We start from the raw sequence: 15,386 nt of genomic DNA on the forward strand, positions 1-15,386 counted from the left end.
TGCGCACCGGCGCCCGGCTCGGCCCGGCGCTGCCCGCTCGCGGCGCATGCGCGATGGGGGCCCAGGCCCGTGGCGGGTGGGCGCGCTCGCCCCGCTGAGGCGAGTATGGCTGGCGACGGCGGGCTTCCTAAAAGAAGGCCATGCTGATGTGTCCTGTGCGCCGAGTGCCCTTCTCCCTCAGCGGGCGGAAGAGGTGGATCTGCCCGGGTTGTGGTACGTCTGTCGGATCCTTTGTCTATGTGCTTGCCTGGTCGCTCGGCCCTGTGGAGGCTGTTCACCCCCACAGCCACTTCTGGCTGCCGCACCGTGGGCTCGCTGCCTGCCCTGTGAGGAGATTTCTTGTCTGTGGTTACAGCTGGTCCCCTGCTAGGTTCACTCAGTGTGCCTGGTGCCGAGGTAACTGCTGAACAGCAGATGTGCCGTCGCCTTATTCACTGCCTTCACAATCTGTCCCTCAGCCATGTTCCCCTCAGGCGTGCTTTTGCACGCTGGGTTCCTAGCTGCCTTAATCTGTGCTTGTGAGAGAGAAACATGGCAGTGTTGGGGAGAAACCACAGCTATCATCTGCCCAGGGGAACCCCGGAGATACGAGGCGGGGGAGCTGCCTGTCATTAGCTCCGGACTGTGGCGTTGGAGCCAGCACTGCCAGCCCACGCACCCTCTGTAGTGTCATGCCATGTTTGGGCCTTCCTCTTCATTCCAGCTTGGATGTTTCATCACAGCGTCCTCTAGCAGGGACACTGGGGTTGGCGCTGATCCGGAGGCAGAGCATGCTTCCGTCTTAGTCTGTGTAATTCACCGAGTCACTGCGTGCCTGAGCACCGACCGAGGGATGAGCACCACATACTGAGTTACATGCACACGGTCACTGTGTCCGGCAGAGCTGGCACTGACTCAGATAAAAGCATCCCTCCTGAGTTTTCCACAACTGTTCCAGCAACATGACATGCGGCCAAAGCAAAAAGCAATCAGAGAGCCTCTTGGAACGCTTCCATATCTATTTACTGTGAGACTGGGAAAAGAAAAACATGTCTGCTTACAGTTAAAATGGTCGTGGCCCCTCAGGGTTTTTCCATGATTCTGCCTTTCATTGTAATAACTTTTAAATGTGCTTCTGGAAGGAATCTGAATCGTGATACTCTCTGGGGACTGTTGGTTTCTCCGTTCATCAGCATTACGTTCTTGACAGTAGAGTGGTAAAATTACCTTTCAAGTTGGTCTTAAAAAAATACCCATAGAAAATATAGGTCTAGATAGAAAAATAAGGTTTCTGCAAGCACACACAGTTGGGTGCATGCTGATATAACTCAGTATGAATTTTAAGCTAGGCTAATAAATGCGTTGAGATTTTTCTTTCATTGATTAATCAGTTAAAAGAAACCAGACCCCTCTCACGCTGACATTTTATTCATCGGAAGTGGCCTGTGAGTAAAAGGCTTAGAATTCTCCTAAATGCCAGTGGCTCAGTCGCTGGCTGATGTCAGCTGTTAGACACTTGGCCAGTACTAGGATTTCACACCATAGCGCCAAATTTACAGACAGAAAATAGCGTTGCTGAGACTGCTAATTTTGCCCCGAAGGCCTGTCCTGTACGGTATTAATGTGATTGAATGGTTCTGCCTCCAGAAGAGGGCACTGCTTCAGCATTTTTCTTCTGTAGCCGTGCAGAAGCTGTACAACATGGAGCTAATGCTCCCATATACTATTGTGCATCTCCCAAAACAAGCTATAGATTTTCAGGAATAAGTCTGCAAGTACATTTTACAGTGTGAAATTGCACTGTGTAATGAGGAACCTTGTAATTAACTAACACCAAGAGTGACAGTCATTGCAGTGAAGGAATTAAAAATGTCTCTGATTTTAATTTAATAGGCTCCTAATGTGGTATTTGCCAATAAGCCAGCTGAATGCTGACTGACATACAGGACAGGCGAAAATGTGCTCCTCAGTGTGTCCCACTGCTCATGCCTGCACAGAAGTGCTGCCATCACAGCACCAAAACCCCTCCGTGAGAAGAATCCCACAAAGAAGCTTTTCAGGCTTTCTCTTGAAAAAACCCTGTGCTGTGCCAGAGCACCATGAAGCATTGCAGACCTCCCTGTGATATCCCACAGAGGCTCATGGCTGTTCAGATTTCCCTGGCTGAAAGCTTCTTGGGAAAACCTTTCCAGATGTCTGGAAGGTGTTCTGCTGACCTGAGTAAGGTGTCTGTGCTCTTTCTCTCAAATCCTGCAGGTGGTGCTGTGACATTTGAACATGAAACAAAAATGGGTGGCTAAAAGGTATTGCTTGTGTGGGTGTTGTAGTTCTCCTCTGTTACAGGAAGAGCTTTGGTAGATCTAAAGGTTTTTTTGTTTGTTTGTTTTACTGAACTCCATATGAAGATGGAGGGCTTTAATTCTCCAAAAACACTAAAAGAAAAATAATTGATTTGAAAGTGCAGTTTTGCCTGTCTGCCTCTAGTCAGAAGCCACTCCATTATAGCTGTAGCTTTGGGGATCATTTTGATTTAGTATTCTAGCAGTATCCTTACCATACGTGGCTGCTAAAATTCTCTCTTGCAGAGGAGATGTGAAACTCAGGCCTTGACTATTTGTAGATACAACAAACCCCATGGGTTGTTTTGTGATAGGGAGCCATTTTCCATGAAAGTCAACCAGAATGTGCCAGGTCAAATTCCTCCCCCAGTTTCAATGGGTATGAAATCTTTGCTTCCTGTTCCAAACTGCAGTGCATCTCTGCACTTTGTCTTCTGTGCTAAGGCATCTGCTATAATCTTTCAGTAGTACAGTCAGTTGCTGTTTTAATTACTATTTGCCCACTGTAGTTACTACTTGTATTTTAATGCACTTGACCTATAAGAGGAGAGGTGTTGGACAGCCTCACCGAAATGGAAAGGAGCTTACTTTGTGTTTGGGTGTCCACGTCACAAAACCTTCATAGGATACAGTCATTTTTGCTCCACTTCCCTTACTTTCATAACCCAAACTTCTCCCAGGGAAGCCAAAATTGCAGAAGTACAGAGCTACCAAGAGTTTATGAGGACTAGAAATACCTGTAGTACACTAAGCTGTATCTTTTACACTTCCAAGACACCTTCTCTCTGTTAAGGCCTACGTTTTGCCCAGGTGTCCCATTTACTGTGGATGCCGTTGCATGCCCAAGGCCGTGATGCAGATCAGCAGCCTCTGTTGATGCACAGTTTAATGGAGCAGTGGTATTATGTGCTGCATCAAGAATTTGCAGCCTGTTGTAGGGGTAAGATGAGAGAGGCTGCTGGAGTTCACACTTATGCAATGTGGAGGAGAGAACAGGGTCCCTCGGGACTTTCAAGATATTTCTCAGAGACAATGGTGGTTAACCCATTATCACGCCAATGGGACTGGTTATCATGTCGTCTACTCAGTCAAAAGCCTCTAATGAGCTACAGGCACTAGATTCTAATTACATGCCTGCATAAAACTGTTGTCAGCTTACGTTTTTATGTGATCCATAAACTTTAGTGGATGAAGAAGCTTCCCTTCAGGGTCCGAATGTTTCCCATCTCAATGGGTAAAGGCATTGTGCTTCACAGTGAGGTAACACATTTTCCAGGCTTAAGCCAGGCATGAGAACACTCTCTCTTGGCAGGTTTGGGCCAGGCCCAAGAGCTATTACCTTCATTCCTGTGAGTGTTAATGAATCTTGATGATTACATGTACATGTGCAGGGTAGAGGTCTGAACTGGAATTGACACAAAGATGGAGAGCAAGAGGGGTCCCCAAAGCTAGTCTTTCTGCACAGGCAGCCCCAGAATATAGAGCTGGTGTGAAAACTTAAGTTTTCACATTACCAGCAAGGTGGTGATGGCTCTGTCCACTTCTCAGCTGAACTGTTAATAGCTAGGGAAACTGTAAAGCTCATTGAAGAGCCATGCTGAATGTTTCTTCTCTCCCCTCCCATCCCCTCCCCTCCCCTCCGCTCTCTTCCCCTCTCCCTCTTGTTTTGAAGCCTTTGTGAACTTTTTTGGTATATTTTGGAATTTGTATTTAAGTATTTTTATTACTTTCACTATAATATGGCTCCAGGTAAAGCTGACATTAAGTAACTGCCTGATATCAGAGTTGTCAGTCCAGACAGGTTTAGCATTCTTGAACTGGGTATTGAGAAACTCTCCCAAGTATCCACGTTGCACCAAAGGTGTTGAGAAGCTGTGCTAGAGTCCAGCTGAGTGGGGCAATGCCCTCCAATGACCAGCCATACCCTGGGGAGCCATTTGGTGGGCAGCGAAAATGGGGAGCATGTCTGAGCTGCAAGAGCTTCCAGAGGGAACGTGACATTCCCAGTGAGTAACACACAGATAATGGCTTGTGATTTCAGGAGCACTGGCAATATTTCACTGCTTTGTGCTCTGGGCTTCACCTTCACAATAGTGTTGGGTAGAAAGGTGATTGGTGTATGATAAAAAAAATAAAAAAAGGAAAAAAACCTTTTTAAGTCTGTGCCCTAGCAATGAAAGGATTGTGTCATCTGACCTACTTGTATGGAGAGGTTGGTGTTCTGGGTGCACTTACCTAGCAGGACGTTTGGAGGAATTCCAGTGAAACTGGGAATGTTGTGCAACATGCATGGCTACAGTTCCCCACCAGTTAGAAGATTCTTGTGCTTAAGCTGTAGATCTGGAGCCATTCCAGGCAATTAGATTTAAAGTAAACATCCTGGATGCAGTGTGTCAGATACTCGCACAATATTGTTTTAGTCTTTCTCATTTCTCCTGTGGGAATAATCATTCCATGAAGAAGGAAAGTGATCTAATGAGAGAATTAACTCAAGATCTTGAACATTGAATTAATCACAGCTGTCTGAGAGGGGAACCAAGGCAAACTCCACAGAGAGCTCACTGCGTTTCCAAGGAAGGAGGCCAAAAGAATACTAAGACTGGGATAGCAATTGGTGATCAAAACAGAGGCAGGACAGATATGCTTTTAGTAGCTAAAGGGAAGCAAAACTGTGCAGCAGAGTTTCTCCTCTCATTTCTCTGAGAAGTTAAATGTCAGTAGTAGGAGATCGCTGCAGCTTTTTCTTGGAGATGTTGAAAGCTGCCAGATTGTTGGGATCTGATCCTAACTGTGTCCTCACATTTATCTGAAGTAGATGATTGATTTCATAGCTTGGCTCTTTTGTCACTGTTGTCTAGAGTTGTCCTGCAGCTTCACACTGAATTAGACCTGCTCGCTAAGGTGACTTTATCAAAGGTGCAGGTCTTTTTTTGCCACAAGGAAAAATGAGTTGTGCTTGAGAATTATCAGTCTTCAGGCATGTGGGACTTTAGTCTTGCCATTAGTAAAGTTTGGCAATGTTTCAAAATGTAATCCAAATGCTAATGCTTTTTGGACTCTTTACTTAACTCTACTTGTCTAAATTGCCCTGTTCCCTTGGATAATAAAGTAGAGCAAACACACAACAGACCCACAAGCTGTCTAAAGCATGTGGCATTTTTTAAAATAACTCCAAGTTATGCAAACCAAACAGAAAAAAGGAAGGAAAATAACCAGAAAATGCACATAAATTTAGCTAATTTTATTCTTTTCATTTTATATAGTCATTAGATATATACCAGGAGCATGTTTGCTCTCCTGGAATGTATTGCACTTGCATTGACAGAGCTGGTGAGCTGATTTCATTGAGAAGATAGATAGAGTTAAACTCTGCCTGATACCCACCACATTCCACAGCCTGTGTGTGCAGTGGGGTCATTCCAGAAGCAGCGCCTTCATGGAATGTAAGATACGTCACGAACTTTGAGTAACTGTTAGTAGGATGTCTGCAGGTCCTGCATCTGCTTGCTTTATGAGTCAGGACTTCCAGGGCTCTGCGTACACTGAAGCCTTAAAAGATTAAACTTCATTTCAGCTGTAAATGGCATAGGTTGCTACTACGCATCCCAGGTCTTTGGCTGCTTTGCTGTTCCTTTGCCATGTATTTCCTTGGATGACTTTTTTTTTCCTTGATTTATCTTTTCTCAGTGCAAGCATTTTTCATCTCCCTTTTCAGAATTTTACCTTGGAAGCTCAGACTAGTTCTCTGGTTAGAAAGATCCTTGTTATTCTAATCTCGTCCTTCAAAGTGCTTGCAAAATCTACTTCATTGTCTGAGTAAACAAAAGTGTTGACTAGAATCAGAATGGACCCTCTGTGGTTCCTAACAGAAGACCTGTCTGAGTTTAATGAAAACATACTCACAGTAATATTTTAATATATTTTTTAACCAGTTGTGCACCTGAGTTATGGTGATTTCGTTTGCACTTTGGTTTTATCATTTTGATTATCAGAATGTTACATCAAATGTTATCAAAACCCTAAAAAAGCTGTATCTCATCTACAGCTTTCCCTTTTTCTGCAGGCCGGTTGTCTCTCAGAAAGGGAAATTAGCCTGTTTTGACATTATTTGTTTTAAATAATCTATCAATTATTATTTTTATAATTTTGTTATCCTTCAAGGTACATGGAAATGCATTTTTTAATAACTTGTTCTATTTTTTGGATACTCGGGTTTTGGCAATATTGTATTTTATAAAATCTCTTTCATAATTTTGGCATAACTTTTGCCCAAGGATCACCTTGCAAAGCGCAACTCCATTTGCAGTGTGAAATAAGGTTCTGAAACAGAACTTGTCTGTGCTAGTCCTAGTTCTGCAATACTTACAATGATCAGATAACTCTCTTACTGACTCTCTCCCACTGACTTGGTTTCCTTCTCACTACTTATTTTCCTCTCAGGTATATTTTGAAGATTAATGAATATTTATAAAATGCTCTGAGTGAAACCTGCACATGAAAAATGCAACAGAAATGTCATAATTACTGATGCCTATTATTTTTTTTTTGAAAAAGGAAGCTATATCGCAAACAATATCCATGGAGAATTATGAGCTATAAAAACAAAGTCAGGACTCTAAAGGTACTATAGGGAATTGTGTCTGGCACAACTAAACTGAAGGTGAAAGCAACTGAGTAACCTGACAAAGAAAGCCGTGCAATGGCACAAGATACAGTGGGCAAGTTTTGTTAATAATGCTTATTATTGAAATATATGCAGGATGAAGTATTTGTATTACAGAAGGATGACGAAATCCTTTTCAGTCTGCAAGTAATTAAAGATGAGGTTCATCATCATAAGTAACATTAATAACTTTAAAGCAGCAGGCTCAGATAACCTATACTAAAGAGTTCTACCAGAACTGTCAAGAGAGATCTCATTTGTAATACCTCCTAGCATTTCAGTGACATTTCAGAAGACTCATAGTATTGTGCCAATGTTTAAGGAAAGAAAATTAAATAAGCAGAGCAAGCAGGATGACCTAGCTAGCTGTGTTATGGTTAACCTGACACCAGTCCCAAGTAGCACAGTACAAAAGCTGATACTTAGCCAGGTCATAAATAAGTCAATAATTGGCAATAATTTTTGTTTTTATCAACATTGTCTTGTTGATAAATCCAATTTAATTTATTGGTAAAGGTTGTAAGTCTGTTTCCTACAGATTAGTGTTGGAACATATTTCACAATGTGTTTCACAAAGTATTTGATCTACCACTGTGACATTTTGATAAAGATCTTAGTCAAGTCTAGTGCCACTAAATACAGAGACATTTCAGTTGTCTGGGCCAGTGTTGGTCCAGAAGCAGGATATGTACTTTTGAGCTGTGATGCATAGCAGGCACTTACGAAATCAGGTCAGCATTAGCTGGGGATGTCTGCAATCATCAGTAAATTGGATCTTTCTTTTCCCTGGTTCACCTTCACGATGTACTGTTGGAGTCAGATTTTTAGTGATTTGTGTTATTTTTAATTTTGCTTTATCTTAGCCTTTCTGTAAATGTAAAATCACCACTGATAGCATTTCTGAGTGACACAGAGATTGTCCAAGATGTAAATTACCATGAGTATAAAGCAGCTAGACAGAGCAAACAGTGGCTTAGGAAGGTTGATGTATTCACATTGAGGTTTTTTAATACGACCAAGTTCAAAGCGATAAGCCTAAGAGCTAAGATCGCAGTTCACAGCTCTGGGACCAGGGAGCTGTATAGTGGAAAAGAGTAACGCCAAGAAAAAATGAGGAATCATAACACATGGACACTGGAGGCATGCAAATAGTAAGAACGATGCTCTTGTAGACACGGACAGTGCAATTAGGGAGAAGTATGTAGAGAGGCAGGGATGTGGTGCTCTCCCCGTAGGTCACCCTTTAACACTGCCATGGAGTACAGGTTTGATTTGTACAATTTAGGGAGGATATTTATGATTGGAGAAGGTACAGAGATGAATCGTAAGTATGATTTCAGGAGAGAAAGGATGTCTTATAATGACATGTAAACTAAATAGAGCTAAGGTGGAGCTAATTGCTAAGAAGCAATTTGATCCAGTGTATATGCTGCTGAGCAGAAAAGCAATGTTGAATAATGAAGAACTCTTCAATACAACAGGATTTAGCAAAAACCAGTGGCTGAAAGCTGAAACAACAAATGTTTAATTAGGGATAATCTTTAACACTGAGGAAACAAATTATCAGGTGCACTGGACAATTCTCTGTTATTTGGAGTTTTAAATCAAGACTGAAAGTCTTTCTGGATGATAACTTGTATTTGAATAAAACATATCTGGATCAATGAAAGAATGACCAAAAGGTATGAGACAATTTCTATTCCAGGGACAACTGAGTAGTTCTTGACGTTTTGGCTTAGAAGAGAGATGACATAGAGGAAATACAGTAGCCCTGAAAAATTATTGGTGTCCCAAAAGAGTTAAATGGTTTGCTTAGGGTACATCATGAGTCGGTGGGAAAGTTATGAATAGAAGCTAAATGATGTTTGTCCCTTAGCTACTGTAGGATCCAGTGCTGTTCAAGAGCATGCATAATCAGTATTATCAGTCATCCTGAAACTAAGCATGGAAGAATTGTTTGTTTAGTGTTGTTTCAAGATTAATTTAGCCACAGCAAAGAGAACAAAGTGGAACGGGAAGAAAAAGAGCAGAGACACAGGCAGAGACAATTGTGCTATACTTCATAAAGAAAATGGTGGAAATCTTTGGCCATGGTGATACAGAAAAAGCTGGCATTATGCCAGTGAGAGGGGATAATTAATTCTTGAATTTTGAGGACAGCAAAATAAAGAGCAGGGAAATTTCTGCTCTGATTCAGGTGCAATAAAGAAGGACAGGAGAAAACAGAGTTAGTGAAATAGGGGGAAAAGGACTGTCAGAGCTTTACAGAAGACCAAATTCTTATTCTTTCTTTTCAAACTGTAGAACTGACAAATTCAGTTAGCATGAAATACAGATGTGGCAAAGTATCACTCTAAAAACAATTCAGTGCTTAAGTGCGGTAAGGTGCCTAGCTCCATAGCAAGCACTGAGATGATGCTGATTTTCACAGTTGGATAATTTGACCGCCCAAATTAAATACCTCTCATAGTTTCCCTGGTGATACCACTATGAAAGGCTGTACAGAATGACACAGACCTGCCTGCTCTACTGCGATATCAGAGGGACTATGGATGCCTAAGCGAAATCAGGATTTCATTCATCCTTACCTGATGAGTCCCTCTGGGACTGATGCAGATTTTGGTTTTACTTTCACCATAACACTGATGCTGGGAAGCAGAATTACTGATGTGAGATACCTAGTTGGGGTCCTCCCTGACACTTCTGTTTGTTAGAGATGATTCTGCTTGGAATCATTCAGTGAGGTTAATTGCACTCAAAATTATGCTTCAAATTCATATTTTAGGAGACTTTGGTATTGCTGTTGTTTAAGGTAAAAGCCCATTGCGACAGACCGTGTATACTGTATACTGGCAATATATGGATCCAGGAATTTATCTAGTACACCACAATCCCCTGTTTTGCAAGAATGTTTTTGAGATACAAAATAAATACACTTTCAGTGGTCAGTAGCCAGGCTCACTGACTTATTTCTGCCTGCAGCATTTCCTCTTTATCTGAGTGGAGCCAGGCACACAGGAACTTGTGACGGGAGTACTGTGTGCCTACGCTAATGAAGGGTTTGGGTTGAAGATTCGGTGCATTACTGGCATGGCCTTCCAGAGGTCTCTAGTTCTCACTGTTCCACCTTAAGTCAGCAAGAGCTGCCTGTGCCTCTCCTCTTTGAACGTCAACCTCAAGATGTTACCTTCAGGCTTCTAGCTGTTCAGTTCAAGTCACAAGATTAAACCTGTGCTAACCTGTCTGGGAGCTTTGTGATGCAGATGCAAAAACATCAGAGAAAGATTAATATAACCAGCCATTGATTTATTATGTTCTAGGAAGTAAGGGATAAAGCAGGCTGGTGTGATGCCCTGAGCCCAGCCTCCACGGCGATTTCTCTTGTCCTGACATACATCCACCAGCACTTATCTTGTCTGTTCCCCTTTCTCTCCCTTTAGTTTCTCAAACTTCAGGAGTTTCTTTTGGCAGGCATGCTCCTCACTGCTGCTGATGCTGGAGCTTTCCTCAGAGCTTTCGGAGGGGAGATACTTCATTGCCATCATGTCCTTCTTGTTCATTTGCAAGCAGAGGCAGGAGGATTCGCTCACCTTAAATGACTCGCCCCACATGTTCTGGCACATGTCAGTCCCATTTGCGTACATCTGTGTGTCAAATAAGAAAAGCATCAATTACATTTAAAAATAGTTTAGTTAAAATCAATTTGTATCAAATTGATAAACATGATCACTTTTTAAAAATTGATTCTAGATAAAAAAGCAGTCTGCAGTCATCCACTGTCTTGCTGTGTGCCATGCTTCACCAATTCTGAGATATCTTAAAATGTTATCCAGTCCCACCAGTGGCAAAAGAGATTTGCCTGTTGTGAAAGCAAATGATTATACAAAGTGCAAAGTGATCAACAGCTAGCCCTTTGTTTCCACTCTGGGGCTGACAGCCCAGTGAGCTTTCTGGGTCTGACAGACCAAAGCTGTGTGTGCGAGGCTGTACAACTTGTAGCATGTCAGGACACTCTGACATGTCTTGGGATCTGAGTAGTGCTGAAAGCACCAGACTGAGTGTTTTGAATATGGGAACCTGTATACCTACAGGCTAGAGACAGACCAGTGGAGTCACGGCTCTCACTGTGCCTGCTGCCATGTACATCGTGACCAGGCAGGACCACACAGACAAAGAGAAGGGACATAACTTAGAAACTGTTTGAAGAAAAGAAGTTTTCTTCAAGCTTCTGAAGGGCTGTGTCCAGTGGTGTAATGGCCTTTCTGGCTCAAGAAATTGTAAACTGCATCTTCTCGCACTCTCTGCGAGTGAATCTGCCCTAGTCTTGATACTACATCGTTTTATAAGGTCTGTGTCTTGGGACCTGTACAACCACACAACAGAGATATTTCTTGTTTGCCAAGCTCACATTGTGACAACCTTCTGTCCGCCCAGCTTGAGTTTGCCTAAAGAGTATTAGCTTAGGAGTTATCATGTCCAGCCACAAAGTAAGCAGGATACACACTTTATCTTGCCTGCATTTCTCCCATGTGTTTGTGGTTGAAGTTCAATCTTTTCTGTTTCTGTAAAGGAAGCTCTAGGTACTCCCAGAAGCAAAGCTAAGAATCAAGTTGGGACTGGGAGTGATGACAGGAGTAGAAGCCTTGGGAATTAAGGAGTGGGAGTGTTAATCACTGAAACAGTGGGCCAGGCAACAGGACTGCTGGGTTCTGTTGCTGACTGATTCACCTTGACCATGTCACCAGCACCTCTCTGAAGCTGTGTTTCATCTGTAATAGTACAAGTGCACATGATGCTGATTCTTTAATCCTACGTTGTTTCTCTTTGTGCTGTAATTTCTGGATGGTGTGATGGTTTACTATCGTTGCCAGCTCATGTAAAGGTCTGACGCTGTGAATCTCAGAGAAAGTGCCCTGTCTTGTGGTTGAGAGACTTCTGCATGGAAGCTGCTCTGTGTGCAAAAAATTAATGATTATAGATTTAAGTTTATTATGGAGAGGTGTGACTGGGCATCTGTAGTCCTGCAGTTTCTTCTGCTCCACCTATTTTCCACAACAAGTTCTTATGAGATGTCTCCCTGTCTCCCCACATGCAAAACTATGTTGACCTATGCTGTGCAGGCATAATCATTGCTTTTGCCTTAGACATCTATCCTTTGTGAATAATAGAGAGTCCATTCCAAATAGCCCCAAAGACACTGTAATCTGAAAACAGCTTTTCAGTTCACACCATCTCTGGCCAGGGCTCACTCCACAGATGCTGCAGTTGCTGGAGGAGAGTGGAGGCTGGCTAGTGCACTGACAGCAATGCAGGGTCAGAAATGGAAAGGTTGCTGCATCTAGTTCTCTCCTTGTGTTCTCAGGGTAGAGAGTTTCTTTCCCACTATTCCTGTGCTTTTAAGCACCATTACTCATTTTCTCCCAGCTCCTGTACAGTTCCTGGATTTCTACCTGCTTTTGGCTAATCATTCCAGAAAATATTAAAAGCTGTCATGTGGGTTTTCTTAGGTCTGTATGCAAGAAACAAGGCTACATTCTATTCTTGTGTCCCACAGGTTCTGTAACGTGTATTCATTACTTGCTAAATTGGTAAATTTATTTAGACCTTTCTCCTAACTCTGCTTAAAGATCAGAGCGTAGCCAGAATGCTGCAGCAAACAATGCACACAGACCATTTACCAAACATGTCCCTAAATTTAACTGTAAAGGATTCTGATTCTTCAGCTTCTTGGAAAATGTCCTAGTCTGTGCATTAACATTGCTTGGGGAGCACTCAGCTGGGAGAACAATGATAAAATGTGCCTCATTTTAGCCAGGCTAAAACTGGCTATGATCCATTGTGCATTCTTAATATTCAGCATTTGTTCCATATTCAGCATTTGTTCCAAATAGTCCTTACAACCACTTGCATATGTCAAATGTAGGGCTGCTGACTGGTCCTCTGTATGAGCTGAGGGCATCAAAAGAAAGTAAGCATCTGTCCACAGTGCTCTGACATTGGAAAACCCTTTGTGCTTCTGGGTAACTTTTCCATGAGTTGGGTCCAAACCAAGTGAGTCTAATGTTTGTGTATCATGTAATTTTCATATGGGAGATGTTTTTCAAATTTCTCTGAGGAAACTTCATCTTTATTCTTACTTACCATGCAAGCCTATTTTTGGTGAAAAATATGGGCAGTTTAGGGTGTGGTGACATTTAGTTTAGGAATAGCTGCGCCTGGCTTCAAGCGATAAGACCTCTGGATTTGCTGCATGTTTTCCCCTGCAGATGGTATATTTTCTTTAAGAAATAAGTACAAGGGAATTCAAGGTTAAAAACTCCTATCTCTGGACCAGGAACAGTTTGAACCAGAGACTGAAGATTATTTACAGAGATTATCATTTCATTTTTCACTTCATCTGGAACTACTGATGATTTTGCACATCTGTGAAACTACGCTGTAAGTTTCCGCAGCCCATTATCAGCCCACTGCTGATTAGTGTCACTTTTGCAAGGCAGACAGCAATCCTGCACTAACTGGACTGTGACTTCCACTTATATCAGTTGCTGAACCAACTTCTGGAAGTACATGCACTTGAATTGAATTCAAAACAATAAATCTGGGATCTCTGCAAGCCTTACTACCTGTCCCTAGGCACTACACTTAAATTTCATTTACTTCTGCAATTTGGACAGTTTTAATACATTCAGTGAAGTTCAACTGTTAAAAATATTCAGATAAGTGTAGCAGTTTTGAGCTGTATTATATTGCCTTGATGCTAAATTTACTTGAGTCACTAGAAGTAGTCACTACCTGACTCTTGAAAGGTCTGTAGATCAGGTTCCAGGCAACCTTGCTCTTATAAGTCTTGTCAGTTCTCATTTTATACACTTTTGCTCATAAAATTAGTTATCACAGCCATTAAACCCTCTCAGAAAGATGGGATGAGCTCTCAGAAAGCTTGTCAGTGCTGCTCTTTAACCATCAGAGTTACATAGAACAACGTTAGCTCTGCCCAGCCATTGGCAGACACAGTGGAGAACACACATCAGAGATATGACAGGTCTATGGAGAACAAAAGGGAGACATGTCAGGACACACAAAACAAGAATGTCAGGACTTAGGGATTTGGAAGATGGAGGACTTGAACATAACAAGGTGAAATAGAGAAACGCGCAAAGATGCCTAATAGGCAAGAAAACCTTAAAAATTCCTTAGTGATTTGGGAACTTACATCCCAATTTAAAAAGACAGAGGCATGTAAAGCCCCACATTATGTACGGAACCTTAAACATACCTCTCATGTCTCTGTTGTATGAACAAAGTTCACCTTTTACTTTATAAACCCCACTGTGGTTAAAATATCAGTGCTGCTTGAACTTCTACTTTTGTTTCACAAGTGGTATGAATAGTGATTAATTGAATGTATATATGCTTAGAGTAAGCAATCTATTTAAATAGAAATGTTTTAAAATTTATGTACTCAAAAAGTCTGATGTAGGTACGGCTTGAAACTGCTGAAGTAAAAATAATTCACCTGTTGTATTTTACTCCCATAAATTCAGGAAAAAAAAAAAAGAACTCAATGCCTTTTTTTCTGCTACAGTTGATCAGGTTTTCTTACCTCACTGTACGGAATGCATTTATTCTTACAGTGGTTTTCTCCACTTTCATCCCATTCCCAGTCCATCAGCCAGTTACGAACACATGTGGAATCATCTTTGCAGGCTTCATACCTTCAGGGAGATTAGTGTGGAAGAAACAGTTATTTCTCTCACTTTTTTCCAGTGGACTCAGATTCAACTCAAAATGTCTACGTGGGCTATGCTAGTAATGTTGTATAGTTGCACAGTGCAGCTTAGCAACAGATCTTCAAGAAATGTGCACATTATCTTAGTTTGACATGCACGTAAACTCTGAGCTGGCCAGGAAGATCTAAATCACCATGAAAACCAAACAGTTCACCCACTACATTTTATACTCACAGGCTGAAGTAAAGGGCTCGTGTTCTGAGGAGCAACACTCATTGATGTGATGTTTGTTGCTTGGTTATGTTTGCTGATGTTACCGAGTGGAGGAAATACTGTGTGGGAGGGTGTTTCATGAATGCTGATATTCAATATTGTGACAGCACAGGTACACTAAGAGTGAACTGTCACTTGAAGGAGGTGTGGGGAAAGTTTGTATTTATGAATTATTATGGGAAAAGAATGATATTTCCTGGGCAGGGGGTTGCAGGAATGAGGAATGTGCAATGAAATAAGGAAAACCCACAAAGAACAAAATCATATAAATTAATAAGCTATCAGCATCAGAACAACGTTTTCAAAGAAGTTAAACTTGAAGTGAAGGAGGAAAGATAAGAGTCTTGTAGGGTATAGGTCTAAAATTTAAATTTTAAGTTATTTTTAACTTGTAACTGGTAA

At 41.8% G+C, this 15,386-nt stretch overlaps 2 protein-coding genes across 5 annotated transcripts in view; one reads left to right on the top strand and one right to left on the bottom strand.

Annotated features, from left to right (window-relative positions):
• Window positions 1–74: 74 nt before the first annotated feature.
• The window catches only part of MAST2 (microtubule associated serine/threonine kinase 2), a 226,634-nt gene continuing 211,322 nt past the window's right edge, over window positions 75–15,386 (top strand). For 2 of the 4 annotated variants that reach the window (XM_054210749.1, XM_054210738.1), the window contains exon 1: window positions 75–213. Coding sequence is in view for 2 of the 4 variants with exons in the window: in XM_054210728.1 (XP_054066703.1) it covers window positions 15,012–15,096 (85 nt within the window). In the remaining 2 variants the exon portion in view is untranslated. Of the gene's footprint in view, window positions 214–14,913; window positions 15,097–15,386 lie in introns of those variants that run through there. The other 2 variants (XM_054210728.1, XM_054210734.1) reach the window with 1 other exon arrangement.
• Window positions 10,267–14,969, bottom strand: LOC128913368 (riboflavin-binding protein-like). Its single transcript, XM_054210778.1, has 3 exons — window positions 14,946–14,969; window positions 14,585–14,696; window positions 10,267–10,625 (listed from the first exon to the last, which is right to left on the bottom strand). The coding sequence occupies exons 2-3, from the start codon at window positions 14,648–14,650 to the stop codon at window positions 10,389–10,391; spliced, it is 303 nt and encodes a 100-aa protein (XP_054066753.1). The 5' UTR covers window positions 14,651–14,696; window positions 14,946–14,969; the 3' UTR covers window positions 10,267–10,388.

Source organism: Rissa tridactyla, chromosome 8, assembly GCF_028500815.1.
Source record: "Rissa tridactyla isolate bRisTri1 chromosome 8, bRisTri1.patW.cur.20221130, whole genome shotgun sequence".
Classification (NCBI taxonomy): Eukaryota; Metazoa; Chordata; class Aves; order Charadriiformes; family Laridae; genus Rissa; species Rissa tridactyla.